At 38.9% G+C, this 15068-nt stretch overlaps 1 protein-coding gene across 5 annotated transcripts in view; it reads right to left on the reverse strand.

The window, feature by feature from the left end:
• rnf213b (ring finger protein 213b) overlaps positions 1–15068 on the reverse strand; it is a 75825-nt gene that overhangs the window by 31473 nt on the left and 29284 nt on the right. For all 5 annotated transcript variants that reach the window (XM_055931900.1, XM_055931918.1, XM_055931909.1 and 2 more), the window contains 5 exons: positions 14805–14925; positions 11789–11889; positions 9708–9887; positions 9322–9467; positions 8913–9012 (listed from right to left, as the gene is read on the reverse strand). In XM_055931900.1, the coding sequence (XP_055787875.1) occupies positions 8913–9012; positions 9322–9467; positions 9708–9887; positions 11789–11889; positions 14805–14925 (648 nt within the window). The remainder of the gene's footprint in view (positions 1–8912; positions 9013–9321; positions 9468–9707; positions 9888–11788; positions 11890–14804; positions 14926–15068) is intronic.

Below are 15068 nucleotides of genomic sequence, written 5' to 3' on the forward strand. Positions count from 1 at the left end.
TACTGTAGGCAGGTGAGTAAATTGGAATTTGGTCATTGGGGCTGGTCCCATATGACGTTTACTGCAGGTGTGGCAAGTGGACTTACACATTCATTTGAATTTTTACTTAGAATAGCTCACCTGTTTCTCTGCATTCTCTCTTCCATCCACATACAGTACCAGTCAAAAATTTGGACACACCTACTCATTTCAAGGGTTTTTCTTTATTTGTACTATTTTCCACATTGTAGAATAATAGTGAAGACATCAAAACTAGGAAATAACACATATGGAATCATGTAGTAACCAAAAAAGCTGAAAAGCTGTCATCAAGGCAAAGGTTGGCTACTTTGAAGAACCTCAAATATAAAATATATTTTGATTTGTTTAACACTTTTTTGGTTACTACATGATTCCATATGTGTTATTTCCTAGTTTTGATGTCTTCACTATTATTCTACAATGTGGAAAATAGTAAAAAAAAAAAAAAAAAAACCTGGAATGAGTAGGTGTGTCCAAACTTTTTACTGGTACTGCTATTTTCCAAACCTGGCTCCAGGGTTGGTAATTTACCTGTCTTATATCAGCTCGCTTGCTCTGAGGTGGGAGGGGTGTAAATATTTGAGATGTGTCCTTAAAAACGGACACCAACGTCAAGCAGAGCTACTGGTGATATTTAAGACTCGCCAAAAGCTGGTATTAGTGGTAACGCAATTGGTTATCTATTTTGCCAGCATAGGCACACAGTAGCCTAAACAGTAGCCTATAACCAATGTTTTATTAAAATATCATGAGCAGCAAAACACTCAGACATTCCAATTTTTCTAGACATTTTTTTATTTATTTCTTTACATGCATCTTCTGTGAAAAGTTTGGACTCATTAGGCTTATGTGCGACGCCCATTCAAAGAAAGATGTCAGTGACTGTAGGAAGTCTGATTAGGAACATCAAGGTATTACAATAGACTGCTTGCATCTTCCCCTTTCATCTGTTGTCCCTACAGTGAGCTCCAAAGGTATTGGGACTGACACATTGTTTGTTGTGTTGGCTCTGTACTCCAGCACTTTGGATTTGAAATTATACAATGACTATGAGGTTAAAGTACAGACTATAAGCTTTACTTAATTTGAAGGTATGTTCATCCATATCGGGTGAACCGTTTAGAAATTACAACATAGTCCCCCATTTTAGGGGACCAAAAGTATAGGGACAAATTCACTTATGTATATTCAAGTAGTAAAAAGTTAAGTATTTGGTCCCATATTAATTTCAAGCAATGACTACATCAAGCTTGTGACTACAAACTTGTTGGATGCATTTGCTGTTTGTTTTGGTTGTGTTTCAGATTATTTTGTGCCCAATAGAAATGAATGGTAAATAATGTATTGTGTCATTCTGGAGTCAATTGTAAATAAGAATAGAATATGTTTCTAAACACTTCTACATTAATGTGGATGCTACCATAATTACGGATAGTGCTGAATGAATCGTGAAAAATAAATGACTGAGAAAGTTACATACACACAAAAATCATACCTCCATGACATAATAACCTCTCACCATTACATTGACAGGGGAGGCTAGCATTTTGGGGGGGGGGGGGGGGGGGGTGATATTTATGCCTCTAACGTTCTCACTCATCCTTATTCAAGATTTATATAGGATTATTCGTAATCATGGTAGCATCCACATTAATATAAAAGCCTACATGCATAAGTCTACTTTCTGTACAACACTAAAACTAACTAAATATAAACATTAAACATAAATGTTTTTATCAAACAAACTGAATAAAAACTAGTAAATCAAGTCTAAAAATTAACTGAAACAACTGAATTTCAAATAAAAATCTAAAAACAAATAAAAACTATGATCGCCTTGCTGCACTCTACTCACTGTACTCTGCTGCGCTCTACTCACTGTATTGTACTCTGCTGTACTCTACTCACTGTATTTTATTACACTGTACTCTGCTGTGCTCTACTCCCTGTTCAGTGTGCTGTACTTAGTGCGAGACAAAGACAGAGAGGGAGGGGTGGTCGAGACTCAGATTGTTTTAACAGTCTTGAAATAAAAATAAAACAGTTATGAGCTGAACATAACAGTATGCCAGTGGAAGGGATCACAGAGGCAGGTGACCCAACAGTAGTGACTATTACGATTTCCCATTGTAGCTAATTCAGTTGCAGTAAATTACTTACAATTTTGGGGGGTAATTACAAGTTTTAATCACATAATAATTCATTAACAAAATTGATATCAGTAAAAACAATTGGGGCGGCAGGTAGCCTAGGTCAGAGCATTGGGCCAGTAATCGAAAGATTGCCGGATAAAATCCCTGAGCTGACAAGTAAAAATCTGTCGTTCTGCCCCTGAACAAGGCAGTTAACCCACGGTTCCCCGGTAGGCCGTCATTGTAAATAAGAATTTGTTCTTAACTGACTTGCCTGGTTAAATAAAAGGTCAAATATTTTTTTTATAATAACCACTACAACTACCATTACTTGCTTCAGCGAACTTTCATTACCCTCGTTCTTCATGAGGGAGAGACATTTGGTAACAGAGGCACAAGGCAATATTTCTAAAACTTACAGAAGGTGAACAATTTCTCCAAAATTAAATATAAGTATTGATATTAGTGGCAGGGGTTTTAACGTCAACATTATTTGTTTTGATGTATTTCTGATACCTTTTAAGACTTTTTCTAGTAGATTAAGAGCACTTTTCCATATTTTTATCCAGAAATCAAAGCCTTTACTTTAAGCCTAATTTATAAGATGGAAAATTGTTGAAAAATGTATATGCCTTCATTTCCCCAAAATACCGACATTCATTTGACACGCTCCTATGAACTTCATATGTTGGTGCTCATGAGTCTTTCAGGAAACTCCCTCTATGTTCTATAGAAAGGTAAATAAGGTGGAATGTACTGTAGCTATGATGACAAAGAATTATATTTTTTGTTTGTGTTAAGAATCTTGACATTCATAGATGACAGCTATGACATACACTGCAGGCGTGTTAAAATGAAAGGTGGTTTAAAGCAGGGCTATTCAACCCTGACCCTATGAGGTCCGGAGCCTGCTGGTTATCTGTCTACCTCGTAATTAATTGCACACACACCTGGTGTCCCAGGTCAAATCAGTCCCCGATAAGAGTGGAACAATGAAAAATGCAGTGGAACTGGCTTCGAGTTCCAGAGTTAAATTGAGGGGGATTAGATGTACACAATGGGTGACAGCATTGTCATCATGCCTAGCCAGAATGCAAACTGGAAAAACACCTGTTGCCCTAACCAATTGTAAGTGAGATGTGTGCGAGTAGAAAGGCTCAGAATGTTCTACTGGCTCTGAAAATTATAACTACACACCATGACTGCTGCTATTGGACTTACACCCCCCTCCATATCTAATTGGACAGTGAAGCCAAACTGTAAAATGTGTCTCTATACTCCAGCATTTTGGATTTGAGATCAATTGTTTCATATGAGGGGACAGTACATTTTACGTTTCCATTTTAATCATTAAGCAGACACTCTTATCCAGAGCAACTTAAGAGTAGTGAGTGCATAGATTTTCATACTAGTTCCCTGTGTGTGTGTGAGAAAACATTTCTCAGAGAGTACAGAATGTCCCTTTTATTTGAGGGTATTTTCATCCATATCTGTTTTACCATTTAGAAATGAAAGCAGTATATTTATCTAGTCCCCAATGTGAAGAAGTATTTGGACAAATTCACTTATAATGTATCAAATTAGTCAAACGTGTAGTATTTGGTCCCATATTCCTTTGACTAAAACCCAAATTGAAACTGTGTAGCAATTACAATGTACTTAGATTCATTTGGTTTCTTTACAGTGTCCAGCTCACTAATAATCACTGTAATGAATGCTAGACAGTCAGGGAGAATAGAAAATTCCAAAAACAATGGATAGACAATTATCTTATTTTGACAGCGAGGAAATACAACGATTTTCAGTGCGGCCCTCCAGACCTCGTTGAAGACCAAATGTGGCCCCCCACGGCAAAATAAGTTTGACACACCTGCTGTAGGTAATGACAATTCCGCTGAGGGAGAGGCGTCCCAAGAGGAGGCGGAGGATGACGACACCCTGGAGGGTACAGGTAGCCCTATTTATGAATTCCTCTTTTAGGAAAATTAAACCAGTAGATTGGCATTGACCCAACATGAGGCTGTAGCCTACCTTGCAACCCCCCCAGACAAGTGCCACATAGGCCTACATGACTGTCAGCAGATGCAGATGAAAAAGCTGGAGCATATTTCGGTGAAGATTTAGCTATGCTATCAAATACATTTTTGAGAGGTCTGTAAGAGGGTTATGTACATGCAGGAACAGTATGCTGCTTTTTTTGTATAAAGGTATAGGTCAATAGGAAGAATAAACCATGATATGCCTTGCTCATATCGATGTTAAACAATGTCATATTGAATGATCAATATTGGTGCCCACCACTAGAAAATACCGTCGACTGATATGAAACATCTGTTCTCAAATAGAGCCAAATAAAAGTTTGTAGCTTCACTGTCCAAATACATACAGTTTGGTGTTGAATGTATACGTACTATAGGCAGGTAAATAAGGTGGAATGTAGCTACGATGACAAAGAATAATTATTTTGTTCATGTTAAGAATCTTGACATTCACAGATGAGAGCAATGTCACGCACTGAAGGCACAGCAAAATGAATGATGGAGTAGATTGTTCATGATGAGTGATGGTGGATTTCATAGGGCATCTCGAAGAGCATTGTTCTTAATCTTCATGCCTAGCCAGAATGCAAACTGGAAAAACACCTGTTGCCCTAACCAAAAGTAAGTGAGATGTGTGCGAGTAGAAAGGCTCAGAATGTTCTACTGGCTCTGAAAATTATAACTACACACCATGACTGCTGCTATTGGACTTACACCCCCCTCCATATCTAATTGGACCCTCTATACTCCAGCATTTTGGATTTGAGATCAAATGTTTCATATGAGACGGCAGTACATTTTTTGATTTACTGTACATTTTAGTTATTTAGCAGACGCTCTTATCCAGAGCAACTTACAGTAGTCGTTTATGTACTTTTTCGTACTGGTCCCCCATGTGAGATCGAGCTTCTAAATAAGAGTACAGCATTTCATACATAACTGTTTTACCATTTAGAAATTAAAGCACTTTATGTATCTAGTCCCCTGAAGTGAAAAAGTCAGAAGTATTTGGACAAATGTACTTATAATGTATCAAAGTAGTCAAAAGTGTAGTATTTGATCCCATATTCCTTGCACGCAATGACTAGTTCCCGCCGGCGCTGAAGAAGTGGGTGTCGATTAAGGCAGCCCCCCGCACCTCTCTGATTCAGTGGGGTTGGGTTAAATGCAGAAGACACATTTCAGTTGTACAACTGACTAGGTATCCCCCTTTCCCTTTATCAAGCTTGTGACTCTACAAACTCTCTGGATGCATTTGTGGTTTGTTTTGGTTGTGTTTTGGGCTACAGTATGTTTTGCCCAATAGTAACTGAAGGTGAATGATGACTGGAGTTGATTAATCATGGGCATCAACAGGATTATCTTAAGAAAAATCATGAATGACTAAAAGGCATCTCACTCATTATTCACGATTCATCCATGATTTTCTATAATCATGGTAGCATCCACATGAACGTAGAAGCATTCAAAAACATATTCTATTCTTACTTGCAATAAAAGTGACTCCAAAATGACATAATATATTCACCATTCAGTTTCTATTGGGTAAAACATCATTCAAAATACAACAAAAACAAACTGCAAATGCATCCAAAAAGTTTGGAGAGTCGCAAGCTTGATGCAGTCCTTGCGTGCAATGGGACCAATTACTACAATGGGACTATGGGACCAATTACTACACTTGTGACTACTTTAATATACTATAAGCGAATTTGTCCAAATACTTCCCACTGGACATACACTGCTTGAATCAACATTATTTCAACATAATTTGTAAACGTATTGTGACATGGAATCCAAGTGGAAAATACATTGGATTTGAAAAAAGTCAAACACCAGTACTGTTTATACTTAATTTGAACCAGCATTGTAAACATTGACATTTGGGTAAAACGTCAACTTAAACGTCAGTTTAAATCAATCTCATTTCAACATAATCATCAGAACTATGCATAGGTTGAAATTGCGTAGAAAATTCCACATAGAATCGTATCTTTATTAAATAAACTGTATATTGGGTTGCTGACATTATGTTGAATTTAAATATTTTGCATTACTCATCTCATATGTATATACTGTGTTCTATCCTATTCAACTGCATCTTAGTCTATGCTGCTCTGACATTGCTCGTGTGAATACTGTCAGCAACCGGTGTAGTGAATACTTTAGTCCAAGTTGGATATATTGAGCTGTTTTTACTGCATAACATTTAGAAGTGATTTCTAAATACAAATGTCATTTGTATAAACTGGTTAGCATAGCTAGCATACAGAAATCTGCAGTGGTAGTTAGTCATTTTTGTCACAGTTGATTGGTGACAATGACATGAACATGTGTTGGGGTTAACATCCATAGAACATTATACTCCAATTTCTACCTCAACATAGTGTGAAATATACATATAAACAATATCCTACATTTCCTGGGGGCAACAAGAGGTTCGGAATCTTTCCCCCGCGCACTTCCATGGCAATTCCAATGTTTTGGTCGAGTTCAATTGACCTCTTTACCGAATCCATACTCCGAGTCGATAGTCACATAAAAATAAGGAATTCCCTCAACCACGCCCATAACTTGGGGTAAAACAAACACTTTCCAATTAACCAACAGTGTAAAAGAGACCACTTCGTCATCCATTTTTTGTTATACAGAAATAACAAAACATGTCAAAAAGCTGCTGTGTTGTTCAATGTTCAAAAATCCCGACCTACGGTTTGCAATGCTCCCACGTAAGGAAATAGACCCTGCGAGGAGAGCCCTGTGCCACAGGCTGTGACTTCAGGCTATTCGGCTGGGAAATGTGGGAAACCGGTGTCCAAGTATGCTACACGTAGCTATGTGTGTGGAAAATATTTAATCACAGGTAAGACATTTAACTTGTTTAGTATAGTTTGTTTGTCCAGTTGCTTGTGTTGTTGGTCTCTTGGCTAGCTTAATGTTCTGGTGGGTAGCTAGCTAGCTCTCACTCACTCATGTGGTTGCTAGCACCATCAAGAAAAAGGGGCATGAGGGAATCCCTACAATATTACGTTTTTCTAAGTAGTGAGAACGCTCAGGAAAAGGCAATGTTGAAAAGTAATCTTTAGACGTTGTACTTTCTTAAATATTGTTTTCTAATTGATTAAAACAAGGAGACAAAAAGAAATGGGGTAACCACAAGTTGTTCTATCTAATAGGCTGACCACACAATAAATTTAGAAATCCATGTTATTCAATTTTAAATTCATTAAAAATCCTACAATGTGATTTTCTGAATTTTTTCCCCTCATTTTGTCTGTCATAGTTGAAGTGTACCCATGATGAAAATTACAGGCCTCTCTCATCTTTTTAAGTGGGAGAACTTGCACAATTGGTGGCTGACTAAATACTTTCTTGCCCCACTGTACAGGAATTGCAGCAAAGTTGGTCCCCGTTTCAGTCAAGTCTTTAGTCACGTTCTCGTGAGTCAAACAAAAACACCCTAATGATTGGTTGACAATAGAGCTTCCCACAATGCAGGTGATGGCTGCAGAATGAAGTTGTTGAAGAGCAACTGCAGAAACTTGCCGTCAAATTCATAACCTCACATGAGTTCATGTTCACGCAGTCGACATGTAGACACAAGTCTGACAATTGTTATCCCCATAATGCAACACACTCTGAAAAGCGGTCACCATCGACTTGATGATCATCCAATGGGTTTTGAGAAAGAGGCGAGGATAGAGGACGTGAGGAGTATGCAATTGAGAAAAGGCCCCAATCATTCTACACTTCAACCTGTCAAGGCCTCAGAGTTTCTTCCGGTCTGGAAGCACGCTTTCATACTTTTTGAACTATAACCGTTTTAAATTTACATAAAGGCTTCATAAGGCAAAACTTGGATTCGCCACTGCTCTTTATCCGTTTCAGCTACAAGGACCAACCCAACATTGAAATGTGGAGACCGACTCAACTTAAAATGGCTTCAACACAGCTTTTTGCTACCATTCATTCTTCATAAACTATAAATGACGGAATGCAGGCTTCAACATTCTAAACCCGGAATCACTGCCACAAAACTATCAGAATGTTCAAACTAAAACATTTTGAGAGCTTAAAAACCCATTCTATGGCTTATGCTATGGTACAATGTTTGCCAACTCCGGTCCTTGAGTAACCCCAACAGCACACATTTGTGTTGTAGTCCCGGACAGAAACACCGGATTCAACTTGTCAAGAGCTTGATGATCAGTTAACAAGTAAAATCAGGTGCGCTAGTCCGGGGCCACAACACAAATATGTACTGTTGGGTGTACTGGAGGACCGGAGTTGGGAAACACTGCTTATTACTCACTTTAGCCTGCTATACTAGCCCACTATAACCCATTATAATAACTCCACACCTACACACCACCTCAAAATACAGTATGTCACTATAACCCATAGCCTATGAAAACCCTATTACCATCAATACTACTACAATTTGTTTTTAACTTACTCTGGATTTTATTTTTTATAAATACAATAGAGGTAGGCCGTCATTGTAAATAAGATTTTGTTCTTAACTGACTTGCCTAGTTAAATAAAGGTTATATAAATAAAATTAATAAACAATACTTTTGAGCAGTTTTTATCTGTCTTAAAAACAAAAAAGCCATAAAGTGATAGAATAAGGCCAGCTCTTTCACAGACAATGTGAGAGAAATGTGTGCATATTGTAAGTAGATGTCAGAGTAGTATGTATACTTTGAAGTGCCTGTACCTGTATTGCAGCAGGAGTTTAGGTAGTACAGAGCGGACAACAGGACTGTTGTCAACACACTCTAGGAAGGGAGTGAGCTCTCTGGTCCTGTATACATTCCCTACAAACACACACACATAAACGACAAGTCTCATTCAATGACCTTTCTTAATCAAAACGTTGGACTCTAAAGCTAACATTAGGCTATAACTAGCAATACAAATGGCTTTTTGAGATAATATTACTACAAAGATCATACATGCAATATTAGCTAGCGACCTAGCATTAGCTATCTAGCTAACATTATGCTTTAACTTGCAATGAAAACGACTGTATGACAAAATAAGAAACGTATAATATCAGGCATACAAAATCAGAACATGTAGATGTAATATATGAATTGGCTTCCCATCTCCTCCAGGGCACTCACCTTGTGCAGAGATTAGTAGTGAGAAAAGCAGCTCTACGACACCCTCTCTGGGGCTCTCCCCGTCAGACAGACAGAACCGGGAAACGACCTCCAGGAAGAAGGAGTTACAGCAGCCCCTGATCTCTGCATGCTGCTGCAGGGCTGACCTGAGATAAAACAGGGGTTTGTCACAGCCCTGGAGTCAATCCATTCACTGGGAATGCTGGACGCTTCACTGAAACACTTACTGACGAAAATATAATCTGTCACATTCATAAAGACCTTTCTACTACAATTTGTATAAACTGTTTTCTGTGTGATGGGGTGAAGACAAATGCCCGCTTCAGAAAAGTTAAATTAGGTAAGATGGTTGAAGGGTGGATGTTGAAGGCCGTTTCTGAACTCACGTGATGGTTTCAGATACAGAGGGTTGGAAGTTTGGTGGCAGGTCTTCCCTGCACTTGGGACAGTAATGCCTGTCTGTCTGGAGGCTGCTCTGGAGGCAGGACAGACAGAAAACATGTCCACAGGGCAGGGTGGATGGAACTTTGAGCTCTGATAGGCACACTGGGCAAATGATGCCAAACCTAGGAGGTAGAAAGTATCATGAGAAATAAGAAATACAACTATGGCTCAATATACTGTGGAAAATGTCAAGTTTACTGTTAAAGTGATGTGAAGCTGAAATCACTGATACAATAAATGGCCAAAAGTATGTAGACAACCCTTCAAATTGATGTATTTGGCTATTTCAGCTACACCCGTTGCTGACAGGTGTATAAAATCGAGCATGCAGCCATACAATCTCCATAGACAAACATTGGCAGTAGAATGGCACGTACTGAAGAGCTCAATGCCTTTCAACATGGCACCATCATAGGTTGTCCCCTTTCCAAAAAGTCAGTTTGTCAAATTTCTCCCCTGCTAGAGCTTCCCCAGTCAACTGTAAGTGATGTTACTGTGAAGTGGAAATGTCTAGGAGCAACAACGGCTCAGCCGAGTGCTAAAGCACATAGCTCGTAGAAATCGTCTGTCTCAGTTGCAACACTCACAACCAAGTTCCAAACTGCCTCTGGAAGCAACGTCAGCACAATAACTGTTATTTGGGAGCTTCATAAAATGGGTTTCCATGGCCGAGCAGCTGCACACAAGCCTAAGATCACCATGTGCAATGCTAACACGGAACCCAAACCGGCTGCGCCCGTGCGACATCGTTCATACATTTATTTTGTCTTGCTAGCTAATTTTTCCTATTTAGCTAGCTTGCTGTTGCTAGCAAATTTGTCCTGGGAGATAAACATTGAGTTGTTATTTTACCTGAAATGCACAAGTTCCTCTACTCCGACAATTAATCCACACATAAAACGGTCAACCGAATCGTTTCTAGTCATCTCTCCTCCTTCCAGGCTTTTTCATCTTTGAACTTATATGGTGATTGGCATCTACACTTTCATAGTATTACCACGACGACCGGCAAAACAATTAGTCTTTCAATCACCCACGTGGGTATAACCAATGAAGAGATGGCACGTGGGTACCTGCTTCTATAAACCTAGGAGGAGATGGGAGAGGCAGGACTTGCAGCGCGATCTGCGTCAGAAATAGGAATTACTTCTATTTTAGCCCTTGGCAACGCAGACGCTCGTTGGCGCGCGCGAGAAGTGTGGGTGCAATAATTGAATAACATGGATTTCAAAATGTATTTTGCAACGCTCACACACGCGACATGTCCTGTCTGGTCAGCATGTAAGCGTCGGCTGGAGCGGTGTAAAGCTTTACACCGCTATTGGACTCTGGAGTAGTGGAAATGCGTTCTCTGGATTGATGAATCACGCTTCACCATCTGGCCATCCTACGGAAGAATCTGGGTGTGGCAGATGCCAGGAGAACGCTACTGGTGCCAACTGTAAAGTTTGGTGGAGGAATAATGGTATGGGGCTGTTTTTCATGGTTGGGCTAGGCCACTTAGTTGCAGTGAAGGGAAATCTTAACGCTACAGCATACAGTGACATTCTAGACAATTCTGTGCTTCTTTGTGGCAACAGTTTGGGGAAGGCCCTTTCCTGTTTCAGCATGACAATGCCCCCATGCACAAAGTGAGGTCCATACAGAAATGGTTTGTTGAGATCGGTGTGGAAGAACTTGACTGGCCTGCACAGAGCCCTGACCTCAACCTCATTGAACACCTTTGGGATTAAATAGAACGCCGACTGCGAGCAAGGTCTAATCGCCCAACATCAATGCCCACCCTCACTAATGCTCGTGGCTGAATGGAAGCAAGTCCCTGCAGCAATGTTCCAACATCTAGTGAAAAGCCTACCCAAAAGAGTTGAGGCTATTATAGCAGCAAAGGCGCGATCAATTCCATACTAATGCCCATGATTTTGGAATGAGATGTTCAACGAGCAGGTGTCCACATACTTTTAGCCATGTAGCGTATATTAGTTTAATACAAAACCAAACAATATGATATTGAATTGAGTCTTACCGCAGATCCCCGCTGATGCACTGTTGATGATAGGAGTTGAGGATACGAATCAGCTGCTGCAATGTGTCAACATTCCTCAGATCAGGAGAGTCCTGCATCAGCTGAGAGGAAGAAAAACATAAAACTGCAAACTGATTCCAACATGTTGAATAGGCCTTGCAGAGTTCTCTTTAAACATGACAAATAATGTGTAATCAATAAAGTAATCAATCAAGGGCAGTGGTGTAGTGGTGCCTTGAGAAGTGGGTATACTCTAATTTTGCCAAACATTTCCTGAATGGCCCACCTGGCGAAGGAAAGGCGCCCTGTGTGAAAAATAGTTGGACAAACAGTGACATACATTCTGAATGACCTAAAATTAGGAATCCCATATTGGTCTTTCAAAGACAGGCCAACCCAAGCTGTACTGTGCAGTAGGCTAATAGTAGGTCTACTATTGACGTAGATACCTGAGAATGTCAACTAAGTCAGAAATCTTCTAAAAAATAGTTTCGCTCTCAAAGTCACATTTTATTAAAATTAAAATAAATTGGATGCTTTAACCTCTACTGGATTAGTGTCCTGATGCACAATATGCAATATTTGACTAGAATGGCATTGAAAACAAAAGCATGTCTTATATGGTCAGAAAGCTTAAATGATTGTTCATCTAACTGCGGTGTCCAATTTACAGTAGCTATTACAGCGAACAAAATACCATGCTGATGTTTGATGATAGTGCACAACTACAAAACCCTTTTATCAAGGCAACTGGTTTGATACATTCATCTCTGACGGTATATAATGTACTTACATTCAGTAATCTTGCTCTGATTTGTTATCCTGAGGGTTCCAGAGATACAATGTAGTTTTGTTTGATAAAATACATTTCTATATCCTAACACGATCCATGTTGTATACAGCGTTTTACATGAATTCCGACTCTTTCAATTTGCAACAAAACAATCTATGAACTCTAACTGGCTAAACCTTGTTTCAGTTTACGTTAGGCAGCCCTCGCTTTCTTCTACAAAGTTTTCTCAACACTGAAAAAGTACAACATGGCTACTAAGAGTGTAAACGCTAAATCAAACTTCAAGTATACACATTTGGAGGAGAATATTGCAGAAATTGACCGGGAGAGTGACACGAGGAGTCCTGCGCGCAATAAAGATTGCAAGGAAAAGGTAACGTTACTTTTATATCAGTAAGTAAAATACGTTTTTGCAAAGCTGTCATTTGTTTAACACTTTTTTTGGTTACTACATGATTTCCTATGTTTTCATTCATAGTTTTGATGTCTTCACTATTATTCTACAATTTAGAAAATAGTAAAAAATAAAGAAACCCTGGAATGAGTAGGTGTGTCAAAATGTTTGACTGGTATTGTATGTTTATAGATATGTGTTGTGTATTTGATGCAGTGCTCACCCCTGCTAAGATAAAGGTTAAATAAAATAAGTATTCGTAAACTTGAGTTATAACTGATTTATTTTTATCCTCAATAGTGGTAGAGAGTAGGATGACCTGTGACAACTTCAGACACCACATTCAAGTCCTCTATCCCCCACTCATTCAAATGTAGGAATTGGTTCCTCCAGTCTGACCCATCTGCTGTCTCTGTCTCCACACCCACCCCTGCCTGACCATATAGAGGATTGAAGGTTAGTACCTTTTTATGTAAGGAAGCTAATAATCCATCATGTATGACATTCCTGGGGGTGTGTAAATTGTAAAAAAAACTCGTGAGGGACAGCTGGGAGACTTGATACAAAATATTATGTAGATATCTCATTCTTGAATGTATCAGTCTGAAACTTTGCACATGACTGGACAACGCCTAAATTACACCCAGCTTCCTAAATCTAAATTACAACCCCAATATTTTGCATTTCAAAGATGATGCAACACAAATAGAAAATGCATGTTTTTTGTTTTTATCTTTTACCAGATCTAATGTGTTATTCTCCTACATTCATTTCACATTTCCACAAGCTTTAAAGTGTTTCCATTCAAATAGTATCATGAATATCCATATCCTTGCTTCAGGTCCTGAGCTACAGGCAGTTAGATTTGGGTATGTCATTTTAGGTGGAAATTGAGATGTAGGGTACAAATGCTCACACCACATCAGGAGACCACTTTTGAGGCTTGGGAAAAATCCACGAAATTTAGATTTGAGTCTAGTTACCCTTGAATTCAACTGCAGTTGGCACCTAATATTGTTTGGTTAGCGGTGTTTCTGTAGCGCACATGAGGTGGAGTTTGCAAAACAAATGGCCACTGGATTGATGCAAATAATCATGATATATTTCTGTCAGACTACTTTGTAGCTCTAACATTTAATTGAGAAGGTTTTTGAGAAAGCCTTTCCATCTACCAGAAGACAGTTAGGCCTATCATTAGCATCACTATATTTTTCCTGTTCCTTCATTGTTTGAAACCTCTGTTTTACTTCATATTATGAGGCATGTCTTACCTTTCTTCAAAGTAGCCGATAGCCAAAATCCCACCATAGAAACGTGGAGACAATTATTTTATAAAGACTTATGCGCTCTCCTGTTTAACTTTCTTTCATTGTCGATCAGCCAAAGGAAATATTGTATTCATATTAGCAGACCATAATAGTTGTTGCATCTTTTGATCTCTCCTCTTTCTACATTTCTAACTGATATTTCCATCTTGTTCCATGAAATTGCTGGCATGTGCGGTGTGCATTTTAGAACAGTGTTCTCCACAAATTGCATTTTGGAACATTTGTGTGTAGGCCTACCAATGTGTGCACATTGCTGGCTTAAAATTTCAAGAAATAATCATTTTAAGCTAAACATTCTGATCTGTTCTATCAGCCTTATTAATTGATACGGTATATACCTCCACCACACTACTTTGATACGCATCCTGGGGATTAAGGGAGTATACATAATGCCCTAAATGTGGGTATATAGCAAATACCTGCATATACCCTCCATTACACCACTGCAACGGTGGGGGGATCGTTATTGCTAATACTGTCTAAACCCAACCTCTCACTTACGCTTTGGAGAAGCCTACAGTGTTTCAGAGCCAGATCCTCCAGACTGGGGTCTATCTGTTTCCCCTCAAACAACACCTGCTGGATGAATGCTGCTACTACAAGCATCCCACGCCAAATAGACCTGAAAGACAGAAGAAGTTGAAGAAGACTAATATAAAAAATGTCTGTATTTTGACTATATTTGGTAGGAATCAATCTACTGATCAACTAATAAGTCAGTCAGTCAATCAATGAATCAAATAATAACTAACTATATCTATCAAT

The sequence above is a fragment of the Salvelinus fontinalis genome, chromosome 1 (assembly GCF_029448725.1).
Source record: "Salvelinus fontinalis isolate EN_2023a chromosome 1, ASM2944872v1, whole genome shotgun sequence".
Classification (NCBI taxonomy): domain Eukaryota; kingdom Metazoa; phylum Chordata; class Actinopteri; order Salmoniformes; family Salmonidae; genus Salvelinus; species Salvelinus fontinalis.